The following is a 22459-nucleotide window of genomic DNA, read 5'->3' as shown; positions in this document are numbered from 1 at the left end:
CTATATATAAATAAATAATTTTGATTCTATCAGAAGAACATTTCAATGAATTTGTTTTTTAATATGAAAAATAAGCATTTTACCCGTCACGTAGACGTGGCCTTTATATGCAGAGGGTCTTATTTTAATGCTTGCCATAATTACTTATGATGATGATAGACTGGCATTGGTAACTTAGTTTTATTAACTTCAAGCTGTAAACTCTATTTAAAGTAAATATTTGTTAAATCCAAATTAAAGACATTGAATTTACTAATTTGAAAGGTTTTGTTTGTTTGTTTTTTTAAAGATAAAGTCTCGATTAAAAGAAAACACCGTCAATCAATAACAAATTCCGTGAACATAAAAACAATTCTGAGATCAGAAGTCGGAAAACCAGCTCAGATTCTTCCCTATTTCGGCGGATTAGTTCGGCTCCCAACGAGGGAACTCGTACTGCGCGGACATTTTTTTGTCCCGTATTAAATGCAATAAGATCTAATAAATGAGAATGAAATAAAAAAAATGAATTTTTTGTGAATCTTATTAAATGAATGAATCTAAAAAAATCTTATTGTTTTCTCTTCTTATGTTTTGTATTTTTTCTGTTTTGTGATATGGTGTTTTTTGACAGTAAACGATATTATATTCCATTTCATCAATGATCTCCAATTTTTTTAAAATAAAAATTCATATCCAAAAACTTCGATTGGCCGATGCGTTCGACTGAACTTTTTCGCTTGTTATTTTCTGTGTGTGTGGAAACTGTGCTAAACTTTATATAAAATTCGAATATATTTTGATGATATGAACTTCAATCGGCCCCCGGCTTCACTTAAAATATCTATTTTCATACCTAATCTATTCCTATAAATCTATTATCTATATATAACCTTCAAAATGGTAAAAAATAAAACATCATCTACATAAAAGCTACAAAAATTCACCGAAAATTTTGATAGCGTAAAATTATTCCCGGTAATTAACCCAAGGCAAGGGGACACCTGGACTCCTTCCAATTTCTCTCGTCAACAATTTTTAAAGAGCTCCAAATTAATTGGGGACTCAATGAGCTTTGTAGCTCGTGATAATTAAAATTAGTTGCCTCACTTCGAAGTTTTAGATGATGTGATCATTGCTACACGCTTATATACAGGTTCGAGTGGAAATTTATCCACCACCACCGTCATTGAGATAAATTTCCACTCGATGTGTGGTGTCACTCGTTATATGGTGGTCCATATAACGAACAACGTCATATATGCTACACTGTCCCAGGTACCCGGGTCCCGAGGAGTCTCCGGTCAGATCAAGATGGAAAATGATCTGTTTAAGGATCACTTGTGTGTCTGCATATCTGTCGGTCCGTCTGTCACAGTCAATTTGCTCCGAATCTTACTGGACCAAATCAGGTGAAATTTGGTAAGATGTGTCTGACCACTCTCTGGAGAGAGTTCTCTCATCTGAACTCTTTCCCGGTTACTTCCGCAGCTGTAAAGCCTCGGAGCCCGCTTTCCTACTTTTTGTTCTCCACTTCGCACGGTCTTCGGTATCCTTAGTAGTCAGACCATTGAGAGGAAAATCCAAATATGTGTGAGTGACTATTGTCAATTTCTTACCATAGTGTTAAATGTATTATTTGTAAAATTGAACTGTGTAACAAACAGGGAGTCAAGGAAGCGCGGATCAACTAGTGATGTGTCTAATTATTACCCAAATGATATGTCAGGTCTTACTTTGTCATTAATCACCCCATATTACCGCGGCATTAAGATCTACGCAAAGTGTCTTGATATGTAGTCGACTGTAGGTAAGTACATAATATTATTAGTAGTACATTTTTCACACTAAGTTTAATTCAAATTTAATTTATAACCTCTGTTAAATTTTAACTAATGAATAACCATTTTGCAGTAAAAAGATCTTTCTGTGAGCTTTATCAGTGACGTAGAGTAACAAGTAGAATAAAATGGAAGCTTCCGCTTTGTACATGCAAAGTCTTAAAAGCGGGTGACTGCGAGACTTGCAGTTACATCTCTGAATGTAGTGCTTTTTGCAGCACTACTAGTAAGTCACCATGAGACAGGAATATAGTTCATTTAATTCTCTCTCGTCGTGTGTGAAGATACGCGAGGTTGAGGCAGTGGAGTGGGGAAGTTACGCCATAGTTCAGCCTCTAATCGTTCCTTGGATAAAACAAAACAAATCACCCTGTGCGCTGTTTAGTGCAATAAAGTTTAAATTAAAAAAAGTTAATAACAGTTCAAAAAGATTCAAAACGTCATTGTAATTAAAATAATAAGTTGGACAGAAACATAGACAAAGAGAGAGAGAGAGAGAAGAAAGGACAGTTTTTAATTTCCATTTTACTACGAACCCACATCACCGCCAAGACTTCTGTGACATACAAAATTAGTTGATCATACCTTCATGAACCCTTCTGTAACTTAATTGCCACACTTTTTTGTGACAGTGCTCCGCGCAGATGGCTGTACTTTTATACCTTTTTGATGATCTTTCCCAAGAACGCCGTTTCCGTGTTTCATAATCATAAATCTTAGTTTAAATAAATGCAAATTCACGAATATTTCATTCTATTTTTAAAGAATTGTCTCAAACCTGGCTGTTGGCGCTGTTGCCCGTGGCTTTTTAAGCGGGAAAATATAGCCTATGTCAGCTCTTCGTCAGAGTTCTCAGGACGCCTAATATCTCAACTTCACTCACAGTTCAATGCTCTGGTTTACGTGAAAAAAGACATACAAACACACTTTCACATTTGTAATATTATTTTAAGGGTATGGAAGTGTGTAAGGATAATTACTATAGATGGAGTTGGTTTTTTCACGATTAATTCTTTCACCCAGTGTGATAGGTTATTTCAGGGCTCGTTTAAGGCTTTAAGCAACGTGAGTTGCTTCGTAGATCATCAATTTTGAGATGGGCGGAGCAAACGCGTGGGGTGGTAGTGCAAACGTGCAAAATGGAATTACTGAGGGCCGATTCTCACACAATCGAAATTTCACTTCATCAATTTTCCAAATTTTTTTTTGTTTTTTTTTTTTTTTATGCAAATTTACAAACGAAAAACTTCGATCGATCGATGCGTTCTTCCGATTTTTTTAACGTTCAGAAAAAAATTAAGTGAACTTCGATTGCGTGAGAATCTGACCCATGGAACTAACACGAATTTCGAAACAATAACGGATTCCCGGCTATCTGGCAACCCTAGGTGTGACAGTTTGGTGTGGGTGTGACATCTACAAAAGTCTCTCTCAGAGACCTAACCCGAGAATAATAGAAGCTCAACATAAATATAGTAAATTGCTGTGAAACTCGCCACATTATTCCATATTCTAGTATATGGAAATTATTCTTTGTCTGAAGTGCTTTTGTATGTATGTATGTATGTATGTAAATATAATGACTGAGTGGTGCGAAGAACTTTATCATTGTATTCATTATTATCTGTCCATAAATATGTTTTTGTAACAACATAATGTAATTTTGATTACAAGATTTTATTGTCGTCAGAGAGATCTTGTGTATAGTTCAGCGTATCACGCATAGATTGCATTCTATGCGTGAAAAAGTCATATACGTGCTGTAAACCTTTGTAAACCTTTGAGGAGTTCCATTACTGAAAGCCGAGCTTGGATGCACAATCAGTTCATGCTCATCACTAGTTGTTCGCCGTTCACATAAATGTTTACAAAATTGTGAATATTTCAAAAACGACTTAACCGATTTTGATGCCCCACGAGCTTAAAAATTCTATTGACAGATCCTATATACCTTAATTTTCATCAAAATCAGACCAACAACGGTTCGAAAGTTATCGCGTTACAAACATACATACAAAAAAAATGTATTTTTGTCCCAAGTTGATTTGTATACCTCGCTCGCTTTGTCAATTAACGTACTTATTGCCATGGAAACTGGGAAATTTCAAATTTGGCATATTTCAACAATGGGTGAAATTTAACTTTGCAAGGTTTGATCAGACAAACATCGTGACAGATGAAACTAAATGATAGTATGTACAAAAAAATGCTTGTGAAAAGTGTCGTTTCAATTTGCCTACAGTCCGCACTAGCCGGGCCCGCGCCGCCGGCGTCTATATTTCATGCCGCCGGCCGCGGAGCCGATAAATCCGCAGATTTCTATTTCAGATACTGCCCTGATTCTTTCCGGATATTTAATTTTATGTCCAAAGCTTACTGCTTACCTTTTCGAGTTTCTGTTATTGCACGATGACAATCTTGGCTAATAAAAGAGACAAGTACTTTATTGGTTTGTTATTGGGTTGCTTTTAAATTTAAATTATTTATTCGATTTTGTGAATTAATTTACTTTTAAAATTTAATAAAAAAAAAATAATTAAAAAACGAAATTATTTATTGAATGAAAACTCTCTCTCTCTTATCACCGTATGTCTCCAGTTGAGTACGCGGCAGTGGCGCCGCGAAACCCAGGGTGACCGTTAAAAATAACCTTAAAATTTCGGAGATTCGGCTGTGATTTTGTGACTGGTCGCCTACCTGACGTCAACCCTCCTTGGGAATTATATTGTTATTTGCTATAGGGTAAATAACACAATAAGTAGAATATAAGCATAAATTATAAAATATTTTTTTAACCGCGGCTTCGCACGCGTAAAACAGTTATTTTTTCGAGACGAAAGGTACCTAGAGGAGAGTAACAAACAAATTTACTTTCGCATTTATAATATTAGTTAGGATAATATGTTACATCAACAGTCGTCTTCCTCACTCGCCTCCAATACTCAGATGGCGAACCTGCCAGTCGACCATTGAATATGACCTGTGAAATTAATTTGTGTATGCATTTCCTATCATACATTTGAAACAAGCAAACTCAGTGCAGTATGTAGCATATTTATCACAGTATTCCGTAGCAGATACCAGTAAATTTTGAAATGGAAGTGCACCTTGGATAGTGACGAGTGACGAAGCGGGGACGAACTAAGGAAGACACAATTTCTGGTAGACATACTTTCAAAATATTGCAAATCACATTGCTTCCAAATTACTTAAGATTTTCCCAACTCTTTTAAAATGTGATTGCATGGAAATGTGAATAATTTGTTCTATTTATGGGATGGTATGAAGGAAAATAGACATTACAATAAGCATGTACAGATCCAGCCCACACAATTTGGTTCGAAAACCGAGTAAAGTGAAGAAGAAAAGGAATGTCTTAGTTTCGTTTTTTTTATTATTTACTGGTGTTTGCCCACGTCCTTTTTGTCGTGTTAGACTTCCAGCTGATGCTCCTATTTTTGATACTATTTAATTATGGTAAGGTGTTTAACAATGCAAATTTATGGCGTATAATTATTAAGTATAAGATTGTTTTTTACTTCTAAAATGTGCTGACAAACATGTCAGTAAGAGCTTGTAATTTTATAACGGTGTGGTTGTGCAAATATCACTATTGTAACAATTGTTTACCTATCAGATAAAGAAATAAAAATGATAAATCTGACACTGGGCAATGACCACATATGGCAATCGACACTGTCGATAATACTCTGTCTGTAGGTGCCTTCCTAAATCCGTCCCTGATCTGAAGCACATGCAAGTGCGCAACATTCTGCTGAAATGAGACATATTCGTAGAAACTGCGATTCCGCTTTACGACTCCTCTCTTTATGAGGAGCTTCTCATCACAAATTAAACAATCCACATATGAATAAGGTATGTGCTTCTTGTTAAATCTTGGTACCACATCGTTTTCAGCCAAATCAAAAACGCCAAAAAATAATTTTAGCATTTTTAGCTTTGAATTTTGACGACCTCTGGTGGCCCAATGGTAATTATGCCGAACTGCTACACTGGAGGTCACGGACCCAATCCTCGGACTGGTCCTTGGAATATTAATAAATAAAAAAATATAATAATAAACTAAAGAACTTAATTACTAATAATGAATCGGTAGTGGTGTAATTGTTAAGAGGCGATAAAGCGCTACAGAGGATTGAGAAATAAGTATTTATAAAAACAGGCCCCAGGTTCGAAGTCTACTAAACCCACATGACTTTATATAACGATTTGATTAATGTATAGTAGTTTTTATTGACCACCACCTGCTTCTCGTGAAGGAAAACACCATGAGAAACCTGCAGTCTGTTGATTATCAACTTGTGTTAGTTAATAGTGCCAAGAAAGTCGTTGTTCGTTAATGACGACTATGAAAGAACTTAGGGGCAGCTTGATGTGTGGTTCGGTTCAGACAAGAAAGGATACGCTAATTTTATTTATTTATTATTACAAAACCAATAGCTTAAATTAATACATATGTATATATTATTAATGAGCCAATAATTCTTACATATTAAAATAGGACTTTGTTTTAAAAACAAAGATCTCTGCCGCCTCCTGTCGCCTGTATGTCTGTTCGTGATAAACTCAAAAAATATTGCATGGATTTTCGTGCGGTTTTCACCAATAGATAGTGTGATTCCTGAGGAAGGTTTAGGTTTATAATTTATTTTGTTTTTACTCGAGCGAAGTCGGGACGGGCCGCTAGTAGGTAATAAAACCCCATCTTACTAAACGAATAGAAGAAGAATTCAAGGACTTACATCTGGTAGTTCGATTATCTACTGTCTGAGACTGAGACATGTGTAATTAATATCAACGAAACGAAAGTGGCGTCATCATTTATAATATGTTACTTGAAATAATGTATGATACGTGTAAATATGCATGTGATTCCCGCCTTGAATTAGGGCTATTTTTAACCCCCAACGCAAAAAGTGAGGTGTTATAAGTTTAACGTGTCTGTCTGTGGCATCGTAGCTCCCAAACGGATGAACAGATATTCGTTTAGTTTTATTTTGTGTCCTAGATAATTTTATCCCGAGCATTCTTAGCTATGTTTCATGAAAATCGGTAAGTTATAGCGAAATGAATATTGAAAGTCGGGGTTTTTTTTTTAATTTGTCTAACAAATAATAATATATCTCTTTTTGTTAATATCGTGCAGGGCGATTTGGGTATAATTAACAGCCTGTACATCTAATAGGAAATTTCAGCATTCCTAAAAAACGTCACACATACACCGGCTTGAGACACTGTCGAATCATTAGAAGTATATTTTCAAGCGAATTACGTGATTTAGGGCGTTACAGCCTAGTGCAACTCGAAGCATGCTTACATGAGGGAATGAGAGTGGATCTTTCTTTCCTTATCTTTACATTTGCAAAACAAGTCCTCTGATGCGTCTGTCTGTTCGTGATTAATTCAAAAACTACTGCAGAGGTTTTTCCATGCGGTTTTCACCAATAGATAATGTGATTCCTTAGGTAGGTGAGGTGGTGAGGTAAGGTGTATAATTTATTAAATTTTTACCCTAGCGAAACAGGAACGGGCCGTTAATTATACTATAAGTGAAAGTAATTAATTGTTCGTCGAGCAATCATGTAACCATGTAACTGACGGGAGTCTTATCAAAGTTACGTCGCTATACATTACAGCTTCAATGTTCATCTCGCCCAAAATATTTCTCACTGTAGTTGCAATAAATATCACTCAGTTTGAAACGGGCAATAAATTCAATCGTAAGAAAAACCAGGAACCGATCTCCTTGGCGTTATCACATAAATTGCTTTCTTCGTATGGTAAAATCTTGTTGAAGGATTTTTCCAATAAAACAGGAATTATTATTTTCTCCACGATGCTTATATTTTATAGAGGTATAAATATTGCGGCTTCGTTGGTAAGATGAATTTGTGTTTGGGAAATAAATATGATAATGTACGCCAATAGGAAATTTATTAATGATTTGTGAGAAATACGATTATTTTACGATTTATTATGTCGGTGTATTGCAATAATGGCTTCGCACAAACTCAGGGCCAGGCGCCATTGCTACGTTGTTAGCTACGTTGATATAATAATAGTTTACTTATTAATTGGTGACGTGGAATACATTTTATATTAGTGTTATTAAAAACACGGATTTTCGAAAATAATAAGTACTCTCTGTGTGTTTTTAATTTTTCGAACACATAAGTATGTGTATATGTATGTGTATGTTATAAGTATGTACTTATATTTTATTAACGGGACTTGGCACGAATTTGTGTCATAGATAGCTTTATCCATGTTTCATGAAAATCGGTTCAGCCGTTGTAGCCAAATGAGTATTAAAAGTCGGCGGTTTTTAAAAGTCGGATATTGTGAGTGTACTCTTATCTGACTTTATGAAAACTGTGCGGGTTGTGTGATTGTTGAGGAACTGCATCCACCGCCACAACTTTACACCGCAAATAATCCAGTATGAATGCACAATGCGAAAATCATTTGTAAGAATCAGTTATGTCTACTACACAACAAGACAAGCAGGAGTTACTTATCCATCATCGGGAGATATTAAACCTCGACAGGTAACCGGCAGCTGTGCCGGCTCATTTCTTGCGAGCTGTCGCCTGCATCATTTCCCATACCATTGTAGCGGCTGTGGGTCAGAGGTATGATACCATCGAGAGTACCGACAGAATTTAAAGAGGAGTTTATCTCTTACTTCACTACGCTTGCCGCTTCAACCGTCTTCCTTGGCGTATCAGGACACATGCGCGAAAGATATTTGCGCGCAAAGACACTTTCGCGAAAGATATTTGCGCGCAAAGATTATAATAAAGTATAGCATAAGGTATGCTATTCTCGATCCAATCATAGCTCTTGAAACACCGAGGGAGACAAAGGTTTTTACGCGCAAGTGTCTTTGCCGACCGACATAAATATGGTAGAATTAGCCGCGAGGGCCGTATGCTGTACTGTGTTGCTGTATCCGTATGCTGAGCTCCAAACTTCAATTCGAAGATGGCACTCCATGATGATGATGATAAATGTGGTAGATGTTGACACAGTTAGTTTCAAAGAGAGATCTCACTGCTGCTTTCTGCACCACTAATTAACGCAGTATTAAATATGGTACAACTGAAATGCGTCGACGTATGTGTAAATGAAACCTCATTATGAAGAACTAGATGTTGCCCGGGGGCGTCGCTCCCGTGGGAATTTTGAGATAAAATATAGTCTATAGCAATGTTGGATAATGTATCTTTACAATGGTGAAAGAATTTTTGAAGTCGGTCTGGTAGTTTCAGAGATTATCAGCTCAAACATACAAACTCACAAAGTCACAAACGCTTACCTCTTTATAATGATAGTATAGATTTGTTGCTATATGTTAAGCTAGTTAGGTCGGTTTGTGGCGTCTTAAGTTTAATAACTTAACTACAAATTTGAAAAATCAAGTTTTTATGTTTCGAGCTACCTTTACAAACGACCACAGAAACGTAATTTTTAATTTACAACGTTATTTGTTTCACTATGAGGCAACACCTCATAAAATTATCTGTATTCGTGCACAATTTCGAGCTGAGTATAGAGTAAAATATTTCTTGGGCGACTGTAGCAGGGTTCATTTTGTACCTTTTCCAATGGAATACCGGCTGTGTCGTTGGAAATTTTGCTTGAAATTCACGAGTAATATTTTCATTGCGTGTGGCCCTGTGTTTGCTTCAGGATGTTTGTAAGAGACTTCTTTGAAATAACTAATGGAACAAAGGATTATTAAAAGAATACGTTCTTTTCCTTTTTAGCGGTGAGCTTGGATTAGATATTTTGGAATACAAAAATAGATGCTGAAGCTGTTCGCTAATGTAGGAAAATGATTACGCGTTTTTGTGAGTGGTACAAAGTAAAAATCTGTGATTACATCACTCTCTACCTACTCCATGGAATTAGTATGTACTCCGTACAACGTACTTACTAAATCCATGAGTGAAGTGAATCACAGAATTTTGACATATGACATATCTGACGTTGCATGAGAATAGGCATCATGAAGGCACCTTGTTTGGGCAGTCCATGGATTTGGTAAGAACTTCGTTGTACGGAGTACCTACTCACTCCATGGGGCAGTCGCATAGGACCACAGTTATAAGAATATTACATGCACAGATAAAATAACATTCTTATACCTACTTACATTGTTTAAAATATACGATACCACAGTGAACATTGTGACGATATTCTGTGTTTGTCGTTCAATAGCAAAACAAGAACAAATATGGTTTCTATGACGTCATCTGCACAATTATGGCGCAGAAGTCCTATGAATCGACAGATATAAAAATATTACATTGAAGATGAATCTCGTGTTCAATGTATCATTGTATGATTTCATGACGACCTCGGTGGAGCAGTGGTAAAGTGCTTGCCTCTGAACCGAGAGGTCCCGGGTTCGATCCCCGGTCGGGTCATGGTGGAAAATGATCTTTGTCTGATTGGCCCGGGTCTTGGATGTTTATCTATATGTGTATTTGTTATAAAATATAGTATCGTTCAGTTAGTATCCCATAACACAAGTCCCGAACTTACTTTGGGGCTAGCTCAATCTGTGTGATTTGTCCTAATATATTTATATTTATCATTGTCTAGTGTAGATATTATCCTAAAATAACATATACGTTAGCGGCATGAATGTTCTGCCACGGAAAATGAAAAATACAAGCTAAGATCAATTTATCTTTATGTTTTCACCTGAATATATTGTGGACCGCGTAAATGGAACCACATAGAATTGCCATTTTTAGGCATTTTTTCACCGCATTATTCAGGAATAAAATTTATATTGATCTAAGTAGCCGCTGATCACAGCTCCTCTCGCGTTAGGATATATTTGGCTTCGGACTATTAACTATATCTATTTCAAATTTCATCAAAATCAGCCCAGCGATTTACCCATGAAAGTTAACAGACAGACATAGTATGGATTTTTGAAATTAGTTTTCAATTTCACGAGACACTCCTTTACCCTTAATATTCTTGACAAACCATCCACCTCTTCTTTAACCTTCCAGAATTTCTATTACTCCATTCTAATAAGGCCATCTCATAATCGCTATCCCCTAGATCTTAGAAATTTATTATTATTTATATATTTTCTTGACATGTTTATTACATATATTTTGACATTTACTTGTAAAACATATACGTGATTTGTGATCTTCAAGTGTCTGAAAGTAACATAGGTATCTATTATGTTAGATTATGGAGATCGAGTATGTCATGCACATTCAAATGGTCAAATCGGTAGCGGCGTCGTGGATCGGGTCGGGAGGTTCCCTCTATTGTGGTTGAGCTTCGCGATGGCTGACTCACGCGTCAACTCGTGAACGGGTGCTGCCGGGGGAACTGGTCAGCTCGATCTTTTATTAAAAGTTTTTTTTTTGTTTGGTTAATTATACATATATATATATATATAAGTATATATATTTTCCTTTCATCAGCACTTGATCACAATCATAATATGTTTCAGTATACCTTTTGACCATGTACTTTATTATGTACTTACTTATATTTGAATGAGTTTCTTTCGGCATTTCTTCTCAGCAGTGGTCGTTCCGAAATGCTAGTAGTTTGTAGCTTTGGTAAACATCATTTAATTTAGAATATGACGTGAAATAGTGCCTGTGAAGGCCTAATTTCTGAATAAATGATTTGATTTTGATCTTACATCCCATAAAATTAATCGTTTGTTTATTGCTATGACCATTATTTATGTTTTATTGCAATATTATATATCTGTAGGTACCTACTTAATCTAATATATGTTGTTCAACACTGTCATACAAATATTAGAGGGACTTGTAGAATATCAGCGCTGCAGTGCACCGCACTGTTGCTTTCTGCTAAGCAGGGCTCTATTAGCAATCACTGCGACATTCATTTATTTATAGTTTATTTATTATTTATAGGTTAACAACAAATTAAAGATCAGAATTTAAATTTATTTAAAAAGCACCTCAGATCCTTGCTGATTGATAAATGTTATTATAATTTGAACGATTTTTTTTAACAATAGATTTAGATAGAAATTTAGTTAGTTACTTTTATTTATTCGATTTTGTTTTGTGGGATGATAGCGTGCTCTCCATTTAAATTTGCATACCCGTGGACGGTGAAACATGTAGGATTCAGTTTTTCTTTTAACACCGCATTGTAAAAAAAATGTAAACTCATGTTTTTGCAAACAAATAATCTTTGTCTTTGTCTTTGTTAAATCGTTTATCCACCTCATCTACGACATACCTATTTTGTGCAGTTGGTGTTTAGTTAATAAACTCATGTCATTTAATTTTTTGCCATATGATAGAAACCCATATATTTTCTCATCTTTCCGGCCTTACACGAAATGACCCTCCTAATAATTATTCCTATAATTCCTTTCTTCATTAAAATATTCCTTTTCTCTAGCCAAAAGTTTGGCGATTTGAACTATATTAATAAGTACATCTTTGCTTCATATGTTTATTAGGTTTTGTATTGCGAATCTATGTTCATGGGCGATAAAGTTCAGTTATTTTTATTATGGCCCGTTTTCACTACAGCATTATCTTACCCTTTGAAAAAAACGATAGAAAATTTACTTTTAAAGTCTATGTGAAGAATTTTAAACGGTACCTTCCATTAAATTAGCAGTCTCGATGAATTTTTAGCATAAAGTGCCATGAATTAGTAAATACATAGAATGGTGAGCTCTTTTTCAAATAATTGTCGACATTATCATATGGCGTCAGTATCGAAGTGTCTAAAGTGAGTTGCACCAAACAACTTTGACGTTGACTTCAACCGGCGCACCGCTGAAGTTTAGACATGCTTATTTTGCGTTTTTCTGCGCAGGATAAAGTTAACGTTAAAGTTGGCGGAGCAACTCACTCTAATACGAGTATATTATTATTATTATTATCATAGCTATGTTAAGAGCGAGGCTCATGTCGGTGGTGTTCCATCCATTGCTCTCTCCATAGCTAACTTCTTCACTGCTTAATGTTTTTACATTAAGGTGATATTGAATTTATAACAATGAATTTGATGACCTTGATGGCGCAGTGGTAAAGTGCTTGCCTCTGAACCGAGAGGTCCCGGGTTCGATTCCCGGTCGGGTCATGATGGAAAATGATCTTTTTCTGATTGGCCCGGGTCTTGGATGTTTATCTATATATGTATTTGTTATAAAATATAATATCGTTGAGTTAGTATCCCATAACACAAGTCTCGAACTTACTTTGGGGCTAGCTCAATCTGTGTGATTTGTCCCGTATATATTTATATTTATTTATTTAATTTACAACTTGTTTGATCGCGTTATTATTACCATCAACCTTATTGTATACCACCACTCTTCCTCTTTCCCTTTTCTGAGCACTCTCTCTGTTTCTTTCATGATCATAAAGTGTCGCCAAGGTCCGCTTTCCTACTTTTTCTTCTCCACGTCCAGTTTGTAGAGCTTCGCGACCTCTCATTCCTGAATGCAACAGACTCGCAAGAATGACAGATGATGATGAAGTGTTGGTGAAGAGGAACCACATCTCCCTGTCTCATTTGAGAGTATTCCCGGTTACTTCCTGAGTCTCGGAGTCCAGGGTTACCATCGTTAAAGAGGTTACATCTGTAATCTTTTTAACGTATGGCGCCACTATCGGAGTCTCCTAGACCTACCTGAATTAATTACGTGCTTAATTAATTTCTTTCTCGGTTTTTCCAAGAGCTCCCATTACGTGTCCGGTAGTACGTAGTTCCTGTTTTAATTAGTCTTAGTTTTTTCAAATTAATTCTTAGTGTTTATTTGAATTTGTAAGGGGTAGTAGATGCTTTCTCTTCTCTCTTCATAGTCGTATTCCTCATGACTGAGGGTCGTGGTCTTTACGTGGAATGAAACATACACAACGACTTTCTTGGCACTTTTAATGGATTTGTTTGCCAGGCCTTCTCCATTTCACACACAAGCTCAAATCAATCAGCCGCGGGCGAAGTTAAACCTCGGGTCTATACGGGTTTAGTCGTGAAAATGTGACATTTAAATTATCACACAGAATTAATATACCTGTTTCAGTGTGGAGTGTAGATGCAAATTATGCATTACCTTTACTGACGTGTTTCCACGTGAGTAACAACTAGATAGCGAACTGAAAAAGCTATTATATAAGGCTATCAAAAGCCTTGTTTAGTATCGAATGTATGATGTATTCGTCAGCTGTAATAGATGAGATTATATAAAACTCGTAAACCTCAAATTGATTGGCATGTCCATCGTAGCACAGATTAAACTAGGTTGTAACTAGACATTTTATTAGATAGATACGCTATTGCGAAGTTAATTTGTTTTAACCACTAGAAGATTTTGAAGCGATGTCCTGATAGGTTTGAAGTTTTTTTATACTACCAATCAGGCAGACAGGCATGCGGTCCACCTGATGATAAGTGGTCACCATAGCCTATTAACTCCTGGCGGGTTGCCTACTTTGTGGCCTAGGATCGGCCTGTAAATACACTTCTTCTCTCACCCTTCAAACCGGAACAAAGCAATGCTGCTGTTTGGCGGTGGAAATAGATGAGAATGAGATAAAATACGACCTTTATACCAAGGTCTACCTCTGCATGGTAGTAGAATAGAACATTGCAGTTATTATGTAATTATGTATCTTGATCGTGGACTCCGAATTTTGGTTACAGGTATAGAGTTGAAGTTAATACTTATTTCAATTTTTAAGACTTTCTTTCGTTGTTAAAATTACCGTTTTACTTTGTTATAGTACCATTTCGAGAACTGATTGTTGTCTATGCCTATGTAAACTCTGATAAAATATTTTTTTAATCACGAGGATCGAATATCGGTATCTGGCTATTTCGTTATTGTTTGAACTTGATTTGTGATAAAAATTCTGGGAAAATACACACATAAATTTAAAAATTGATTGACAAAACAATAGGTTAGGATACATAAGACAATTAGATTTTTAATTTTAGATGATCTAAATTTTTACTTCTTTTGGTTTATAATTTTCCGGATTTGATCGCCATTTACACAAGGCAAGCGTGATCAACAACTTTTCTCATAACCTCCATTGCACTTTTACTTGGTGTCCAAGATTTGCTTCCTTGTTATTATTTAGTGGTAACCGTATCTGCCTTTAAAAACATCTGCAGTTTTATACTGGATCGATGTAGCGCACAAAAAGCTCTGTGCGATCGCCTATCCCAATTTTTTTTATTACTTTTTAGCCCAGTCGCTTGCAGAGACGTATTACAGTGTTACGCTTTTTATTTGAAAGCACAATAATGAACTATTAATGGAAAATAATAACAATTCTGGTATCGAGCGGGAATTGAACCCTGTCTATCCGTGACAGTGCATTGAGCTATCGAGACCATGCCAGTTCGGCCGAGTTATTTCATATCTTTTGTATCATTGAAGTCTATGCAAACTTGAATAAAACATTATTTTTGAAATATCTCTTTTCAAATTTTCGGCAATAGTGTGCAGCCGGCATAAAGTGCTTTCAAATGAATTTATAAAGATGCAAGCTAACCTATAAAAAATCCTGAAGGCCAGACTTGACAGAAACTGTGCTGTGCAAAGTTTCGAACAACCAATAGAATTTGGCTTTGGTCACCATTTAGACCGCAATGCACGACTTAAACCAATGTAATCGCAACATAACTAATGATTAACTAATGAAACTTATACGTACAAATGTATTTAACTCAAACCAAAATTATATTGGTTTTCAAAACTTAGCATCAGCTAGCAGTGTGTAGCATAGTACAGTGGAGTCAGGACTTGAATCAGCTAAGAACATATACGACTTATCAGATATGCATACACTTGTAGCGACCGGATTACTGCAAGATTGCTATGCATACGTCACGAGACAGTTAGCTTGGATCAGAGTTTCAGTATAAGATGCTAACTAGGTATATACCTATATATATGATATATATATATATATCCGTATTTAACTCAAACCAATATAATTTTGTTTTGAGTTAAATAAGTTAGTACGTGTATATATATATATATATATGGATACCGTACATATGAGGCGACAGAACACATTGGCCGGTTGTAAATTTTGCTGCGGGCAACAGGCTACTTAGTAGTGAAACGAATGAATGCCGCTTTTGGTGGATAAATAAATAACAGACAACACAGTACATTTTAATCACAACTTGATTTTCATTTCATCTAATCGTAAACTCACTTCACTTGTTACATGATAAAATCAATCTATACTCACACAATATCGTATCATTTCCTTTACGTAAGCCGTGAGTACGTACATACTAGAAAAGGGAAATAAATAAATGAATATAATCGTATTTCACGATTCATTTGAGCTGGTAATTGCTTAAGGAAATTGATCCTGTTAAGGTATTAGGTTCTCAGATATAATACTTCCATATTGTCACGGGTACTCTCTCGTTCATTTGAGTTTTTTCCCGGTTTCTTTCTTAGTTGTAGAGCGTCGAAGTACATTGGCCGCTTCACTGTTGTTGTCCAGTTCACATGGTCCTCAATCGGCAGACCATTAGCCATCATATCATACCTGGCGACACCAAGCCACTAGGTTTAGGAGAAAACGGCATAGTGTTCCCCACGAAATTTTCTAATTACTATTAGCATATTATCATGGTTACGTTGGTTGTTGTGGTGTTCAGTTTATCTCTAAGACTTGGAAGGGGATTAGAGCCGGCGGCGCAATGTAGGGTATGTGGTTTTATTAAATACCTAGTTAATTAACAATAGATTTCGTTCCGTATTCTTGTAAATTAATAAGAAGAGGTTTAAGAAGCTGCATGTATTAATATTATCACGCCTGTATCCTGTGGGATTAATTAAGTAGCAATTTATTTATCAACACTAATTATTGATGAAACACTATTTTGATGAAATTTGGCACAGAGACAGACGAAACCTTCTGGAGTGACATAGGCAACTTTTTTATTATGGTTTTACCCGAGCGAAGACGGGACAGACCTGTAGTTTGTTCATAAAACACATACAGATTTACTGACAATACGACCAAACCATCTGTATGATAGAATTACATCAACTTATTATGTAATAACATACAAATTGATGTCAATAGTTGAATTAATAAATAGTGTCATGAATTACATACAATTTGGTGCTGTGATTCATTCAACTTGCTCAAATTCAGTTGCGTGTCTGCTAAGTGATATTTGGATATATGTAAAGGACACGTTGCCTGTCAGATACCAAGCTACCAGCTATATGTCCCTTATTCGCCTCGTACGACACTCACGGAAGGATATTTAGGTAGTGGTCCCAATCCAGGGCCGAATCAGACGTCTACTAGAGCTTCTACATAAAATGTCTCTAATTTTACTTACCTACTTTTGTTATTAACTATAATCTCTAATAATGAAGCAGTGGTGGTGTAATGATTAAAACGCCTGAGGATCGAAAGGTCTCAGGTTCGTATCCTAATCGTGCCATATGAGTTTGTATACCAAAATGAGTAAGCTCATATATATAGTAGTTTTCATAGACCACCACTTGCTTCCGGTGAAGGAAAACATCGTGAGGAAACCTGCACACTGATGGACAGTTTAGTTCACTAGTGTGTGTGCGTCTACCTGCCACTATATGGCGGTAAGTAGTCGCAAAAGTCATGTCAGATGCCTTTAGGCGACTTGAATAAAAATCTGACTCCAGTGTTAGCAATAACACACTCGATATGATGATGATCACTAATACTTGTTTGCAAGAACCTAGATATTATTAGATAAGATTTTCATGATTAACGCTAGTAAACTAGGGATAGTTTAATAACATCTTGTTGTTAAGAAGATTTTATGCACACATCCATTGGATTATAAATTTAGAACGGTACCATATTACGCTTATGTTTCTTGATTATTGGATTCAAAACTGTTTTGTGTGTTAATTAAAATAAATAATTAATTTTAGGAACGCAGCGACCAACTCCGACAAGACGGCGGCTTATGTTTCGAGATTCCGCCGTGGCAGCACCAGCCTGTCGAGTTGGAGCGCCATCTGGCGGCGCTCAAGATGCGCTGGGGTAAAGTGACTGCAAAAAGAAGGTCTACGACCATGGTGAACAGGTTCCAAAGACTTTCATAGACTACAGAGCCATAGTTAGTAAATATTGTCAAAGGAGAAAAATTGAGATAGATGGTCTAGGGATGCCGACGACATCGCGAAGTTGATAAGAAAATGTAGAAAACTGTAAAATGTAGACACTCGACGGCTGAGGAAGATACTAGGAAACGCTTAGATAAGGGAGATAGAGAGAGAAAGAGACCCTAAATCGCGAAAGCGTGATAGACAGATTTTCGCTATAATAATAATCATGGATTGATTCCAGTGAAGTCACGCGATACATGGACACAGTCCTAGGGCCATTCCTAGACACATATCACAGGAACATCCAGAGCTCGTACCAGCAGCTGACCACCAAGATCCTGAAGAGGATCAAGGACGAGATCAACGAAGCGGTGCTTAAGAAGCATAAGATTTATTCGGAGCTGATCAAGTTGGCTGATAAGCTCAATGTTCCAGGTATGCTCGTATGTATCATGGCCGCGCGGCTATGGGTCGTTTCTTAGCCGCGCAGCCGCGGGTCATTAACATTCACCAATCGTTCGTTTCATTCGAATCGTTTCTAAAATCAAATAATGTTGTAAAAATACCAAATAAAGTACTACTTAAATTGATTGTAAATAAAGGCTATTATGACGAACTCGGTGGCGCAGTGGTAACCGAGAGGTCCCTGGTTCGATCCACGGTCGGGTCATGATGGAAAATGGTATTTTTCTGATTGATGTCTTGGATGTTTATCTATATATGTATTAGTTATAAAATATAGTATCGTTAAATGTAAGTCTCGAACTTACTTTGGGGCTAGCTCAATCTGTGTGATTTGTCCTAATATATTTATTTATTTATTTTATTTTTAAACAGAAATGTGCAACGAGGAGCGTCGGGTGGCCAAAACGCTGGCAAGCAAGCACGTGTCCGACATCTACAAGTGCACGGAAGAGGCGAGAGTTTCCATCGCCAAGATGGGGAAGTATGCTGAACAGATGATTGGCATCACCAGAAACCATATGCAGTTGGTGTTGGAGTCCACTGCAAACGGCGCCGAGGCATATAAGGCTACGAAGTCTAAAGATCATATATCTAGGAGGAAGTAAGTTATTAACTGTCATGTTTGTAAATACGAATTACCATAATATTTTTTCATTTTATTTCCAAAAAGTTTGGCTCAAACATATCTAATAATGTTGGCCAATCATGCTGTCATGGCGACAACTTCGACGAATTTTAACTCATTTTGTCAGTTTGTTATGTATCTCAACGTGTATATTGTTAATATAACCATGGATTTAGTAAGCACTTCGTACAAAGTACCTACTAATTCCATGATTATAACATACTATATACCAACCGTGTCAATCTCGACCTAGACGTTCAAAATCATCGTTTTGGCAAACGATGAAGCCATGACACGTATTAAAAAAAATCGATTTGCCTTCAGATTTTTGTCGGTCGTTAATACTACACTAACAATTTCAAATTTTAATTATTTAAGATGTATGAAAGTATTATTTATATAATACTAAGTAAGCAGTTTATTATACAATATTATTTATGTAGTTATTTGTAATTATTTACGCTAGTTATGACAAGTTTTACTATAGAAAATTATAATAATGTTATTTATGCTATGTAAGTATTTTATATAAACTTTATTAAGTTTATGATATATATCTATATAATGCAATATATATAGTCACTTATTTTCAGGCTAGGAAGGAGGTAAGTGTACTACAACCTCTTAATATGATTTTCTCTCTTTCTTTCTCTCTTATCTGAGCATTTTCCCCGCTACACCGCTACAAGCCACAGCTGTGAAGCTAAGCCTACTTTGCACGGTTTTATACTATAACGTGAAGTTTTTTTAGGATGAATGGCTGTTTAATTTTAATAGTAAGCTACTGAATACTAAGAGACAATAATATTCTTAATTGTTATCTCGTGATGACTGTATAACATTTTTTCTGCAACTTGTGAATATTGTAAATATAACAAAACTAACTAAGATAAAGTAAAACATTTCACAACTTTTTATAAAATTCAAAAGACAGACCGATGCTCCAATGTTTAGTATTTATATAGAAAATCACGAAATCCATATGCAAATATAATCAACAAACACTTAAGCAAATTGATAATAACCGGCGTGCTCAGTAGGTCGTTACGTATGCAAATCCGTTGACAATGTCGTATTACTTATAATACAGAGTTGATTTGATTAGGATCAAACGTGGCCGTAAGGGTTTTGTTATAAAACGTCGTAATTAGAAATTGTATGTTTTAGTGACTGTACCCAAGTATTAGTGACTCGAGATCAATGTGAAAGACTCCTATAAACAAGAAGACATAAAGGACTCCCAACGACTTCGCTATCCCAAGTTTTCTGTCATTCTAATCTAGCTGCAACAGGTCTACATATAGTCTAAAGTATTCAATATAAATTGTAACTGTATGTTACTTGTCATATCGACAATCATGTGATGGGTAACACTCATTTAAACCACTAGTTATACCTATCTATACTATGAAGCAAAGTTTACGCCAACTATAAGATCTTAAATCAATCCTTATAGATTATTCTTTATTTACTAGATATCACCCGCGGCTTCGCCTGCGTCAATTTTTCAGTTATTTTCCGTGATGAAAGGCACCCTATATGCTTTTTCATACTTCAATCTACATGTATACAAAATTTCAAGAAGATTGGTTAAGTAGATAGATTGTGAAGAGGTAACAAACAAACAAGCTAACTTACTTTCGCATTTATAATGTTAGTAAGGAAGTAAGGATAAGGATTAGTCTTAAATTTGGTAGGTAGTTTACGAACATATCTGTGATTTGAAACGCATGCAAATTTCCAGTGACGCTGCGTAGTGCCCAGCCCTAACTTGGCTATTATAAGTTTAATTTAAAACTTTGCAGTGACGAAGTGGAGGACTCCATCAAAGAGCTGTCGCAAGCAGCCGTGGCTTTGGGCTTCGAGCTGGACCTCAGTCTGACCAACGCGAGGCGTCACAACGAGCAAACCTGTGAGAGACTGACCACCTGTTCCAATGAAGCTAAGAAGAGCTCTGATGACGCTGTACTGGAGCTTAGAGACCGATTTTATCAATGTGTTTATGCTTAAGCTACGGCAGACCCGCTTAATGTCTCACAGGCTTCATACTGTGAAAGAAGCAGCAGAACTTGTGTGTCGTCGAGGTACCACGCAGTATATTCCGCCGAGCCACCTCACCTGTCAAAAAGTAATATATGATAATTTTCATGTCCAACCGTATGTTTTTCCATGTGGATGTCATTTTGGAATTTTTGAGAGATGTGTCAGGTAAAGATTAAAAAAAAATGTATTGCAATTCAGCCTAATTTGAGAATTTTTCTTGTAATTTTAGTCACAAGTGTAACCTGAAATTCTTATATTGTATGTTTGTAATCTGTTTTGTATGTGAAAGTTTGATGTATAATATAGTTTTAATTTAATTTGTAAGTTTTTAGTACAACTTTAACTTAATTCGTTTTAATTTTATTTATTTACTTTTATTTTATAGATAAAATGTAAAACCAAATAGAAAATATAATAAAGATTTAAGCACAAAAAATAATTTAAGTAAACTAACATTAAGTTTTAAAACATTATAAATATTCAATACACTATTGTTTTCATTACTGTAAGGACAATTCTTCTTCATAGTCGTATTCCTCATGGCTGAGGGTCGTGGTCATTATATGGAATGAAACACACTTAACAACTTTCTTGGCATTATTAATGGAGTGGTTTGCCATTGCCTTCTCCATTTCACACACAAGTTAATATAATCAACCAGTGTGCAGGTTTCCTCACTATGTTTTTCCTTCACCGGAAGCAAGTGGTGGTCGATGAAAACTACTATACATGAGTCAGATTTGTATACAAACTCATGTGGCACGAGTAGGATTCGAACCTGGGACCTTTCGATCCACAGGCGGGCGTCTTAACCTTTACACCACCGCTTCGTAGGGACAATAATTTTACATAATTTCAGTGGAAATACAGCGAAAAAATATGGATTGTAAATATAAACAGTAGTAAATTTTGCGTGGATTTATTTTTTACCTTTTTTCATGTTTCTCAGTAATTAGTAGAAATTTATGCAAATGATGCTAATTAGTACAAATCTAGTATATTTATTCAAGTCTTTAGAGAATATGAATTTCATACATAGTATGCATGTTTATTATTAAAATAATTAAATCGTGAGCGTCCCATAGATGAATAATTCATATTTGAAACAATACTCCTTTATTTTAATACCCTACAGTACCCGAGGTTTCATAACCCTTTTAAAATGTATGTTGGGGCCAAATGGGATTTACAGTTCAATTTGATATACATTGTGTCATAACTATACACATAAATAACTTATTAAAAAACACAGCGCCTACCGTCCTAGATGTCTCATAAACGTTCCAGCAACGAATGTAAGCCACAACGCGTAACGAGAGAGAGAGACAGAGAGAGAGAGAGAGTGACAGGAAGAGAATA

At 35.9% G+C, this 22459-nt stretch overlaps 1 protein-coding gene across 1 annotated transcript; it reads left to right on the top strand.

Annotated features, from left to right (window-relative positions):
- Positions 1-16234: 16234 nt before the first annotated feature.
- Positions 16235-22125, top strand: LOC128677264 (uncharacterized). Its single transcript, XM_053757977.2, has 5 exons — positions 16235-16563; positions 17791-17945; positions 18209-18402; positions 18805-19033; positions 20863-22125. Exons 1-5 carry the CDS (start codon positions 16486-16488, stop codon positions 21065-21067), a joined length of 861 nt encoding a protein of 286 aa, XP_053613952.1. The 5' UTR covers positions 16235-16485; the 3' UTR covers positions 21068-22125.
- The last annotated feature ends 334 nt before the right edge of the window (positions 22126-22459 follow it).

Source organism: Plodia interpunctella, chromosome 17 (assembly GCF_027563975.2).
Source record: "Plodia interpunctella isolate USDA-ARS_2022_Savannah chromosome 17, ilPloInte3.2, whole genome shotgun sequence".
NCBI classification, from domain to species: domain Eukaryota; kingdom Metazoa; phylum Arthropoda; class Insecta; order Lepidoptera; family Pyralidae; genus Plodia; species Plodia interpunctella.
The sequence above is the reverse complement of the archived record's forward strand: the minus strand, read 5'-3'. Positions and strand labels throughout refer to the sequence as shown.